This window comes from Pelmatolapia mariae, linkage group LG20, assembly GCF_036321145.2.
Source record: "Pelmatolapia mariae isolate MD_Pm_ZW linkage group LG20, Pm_UMD_F_2, whole genome shotgun sequence".
NCBI lineage: Eukaryota > Metazoa > Chordata > Actinopteri > Cichliformes > Cichlidae > Pelmatolapia > Pelmatolapia mariae.
Window position 1 is genome coordinate 35,468,267 of NC_086244.1, and position 2,093 is coordinate 35,470,359.

At 44.9% G+C, this 2,093-nt stretch overlaps 1 protein-coding gene across 1 annotated transcript; it reads left to right on the top strand.

The window, feature by feature from the left end:
• Positions 1-604: 604 nt before the first annotated feature.
• Positions 605-1,481, top strand: LOC134619299 (RING finger protein 223). Its single transcript, XM_063465061.1, has one exon. It carries the CDS (start codon positions 774-776, stop codon positions 1,479-1,481), a length of 708 nt encoding a protein of 235 aa, XP_063321131.1. The 5' UTR covers positions 605-773.
• Positions 1,482-2,093: the final 612 nt, after the last annotated feature.

Consider the following 2,093-nt stretch of genomic DNA (forward strand, 5'->3'; position numbering starts at 1 on the left):
AACAGGAATGGATTCCCAAAACAATCAGGGTGACTCTCAACACGAGTCCCCACACGAGCACCCAGAGTCCCCACGCTTTACATTTACACACTGAAGTCATTCACCCAGCGTGAAAATCTGATAACCCCGTAGGCGTTGACCAGGATGTTCAACAAACAGCGTTCGACAAATAACAAACAAGAGATCCTTGGCTTTCATTGCTTGCTGAAGACTGAGTCATTCACTCCCTCTACATTACAACACTAAACTACACAGTGCGTATCCAGCAGCCGTTAATAAGTTCTATGATTTATAGCAGAACTAAAGGTCTTTGGCTTGTTTTGGCTTTTCTTTTTTGAGGCCTGATCAAAATGTTGTCATGACTGGCGCTGTCCCTGTAGTACTGCCCACACTGTGTAGGGGCTAGAAGGCTTCTTTTCATTTCTGGTCACTTAACTGACTTATATGCTTGTGCATGCTGCATTATCACACAGCATATTTGACCCGTTATGCATCGTTCCCAAAATACTCCTTGACAGGATAAAAACTTTAAACTTTGTAATATTATCAGTGCACCAAGTGAGGCTAAGAACAGTAAGGATTTATCCAGTATGACTGGATAAATCCTGCCTTGGCTAAGCATGACTGTAAACTGTTGCAATTTCTACGGCATTTTGAAGAAATCTGAATACTAATCTATGCATTTCACTCCAGCAGGGACTTCAGGACAGACCAAGACAACAGCCTGAGAGCCCAAAAGGAGAGTTGACAAAGGACGTCAAAGACCTCTAAAGATGGAAGATACCCAGCAGGTTTGGCACGTGACGATACCCTCCCAGGAAGACGCTGGAGAGCTGCAAAAGAAGGTGTCAGTGGCAAACCAGCCCGAGTGCTCCATCTGCTACAACACCTACGACAATGTCTTCAAAACACCCAAGCAGCTGCAGTGCACCCACACCTTCTGCCTGGAGTGCCTTTCCCGCCTCAATGCGCTGTCCAACCGGAACAACAAAAACCCCACCTTAGACATCCGTTGCCCCATCTGCCGGCAGGCCACTATTTTGCCAAAGGAAGGACCCCCGGCCCTGGCCACCAGCCGCGAGGTCCTCTGCGAGCTGCCCAGCCACCAGCAGCAGGAGGAGCCGGTGTGGCTGGAGGGGGAGAGGCTGTGCTACAAGAGCAGGCAGAATCATAATACTTCAGGGGACCCCGAAAGTCCTACGGCCTTCTGCGTCTGCATTGACATTGGGTCCTCCAAGATGGACACTGCTCCCGAGCTTCCACAGCGGCATCTCACTATGGTGGACAGAGTGGCTGACTGCAAGAAGATGATCCTCTTCATTCTGCTCCTGGTGCTGCTTATTGTGGTTGTTTTGTGGCCTCTGCAGTGCGTGTTCAGCACTGGGAATATGCGCTGCTTCAGCGAAAGCCCCCACCCCACCATCAGTACCACCCCCAACCCCAACATCACCAGTGCCATGTTCAAGAAACTGGTGGGATAAACATTGAAACTACCTGGACTTCACTTGTAAATGCTTAGAATATTGTGTATGATACATTAGTACTGTTGTGTGACATTTTTTATTATTATTATTATTATTATTATTATTATTATTATTATTATTATTTCCAAATTGTCTTAAAAGTGTATTTTGTTATTGCTACACAGAAACAGCTCCTCACATTTTCAATTTGAAAAAGAGCCACAAAGCTTAAAGCGTCTATGTGCAAGCTTTTTTTAGACATTTGACTTCAGTGCCTCCTAGTGGCGGTTTAAAAAACTGCAAGCAGGCAAACAGCCCGTAAAGTAACACTGACTGCAGCCATTTTCACCAGTGACATGTTATTATTGTGTTATAGGGCACAAGAATTTTTGACATAGCTTGTTTTTTTTAAGTTATAACGAGATGAAATTTCTTGTTCACACAGACAACCATAAACTGTAGATAAAGGATGGACTAGCTTCAGTCTGTAAAGTGAAGCCAACATGGATGCGCCTTAGCCAGCAGGGAGAACTACGTACTTCTCACCTGATTTATTACCTCATTTTTCTAAAGTGGGTGGGTCTTGTCATATCACAGCCACTCATTATGTATACTTAAAAAAATAAAAAA

Excerpts from the sequence above, each read along its gene's own strand:
- LOC134619299 (XM_063465061.1), top strand. The coding sequence starts at position 774 with ATGGAAGATACCCAGCAGGTTTGGCACGTGACGATACCCTCCCAGGAA.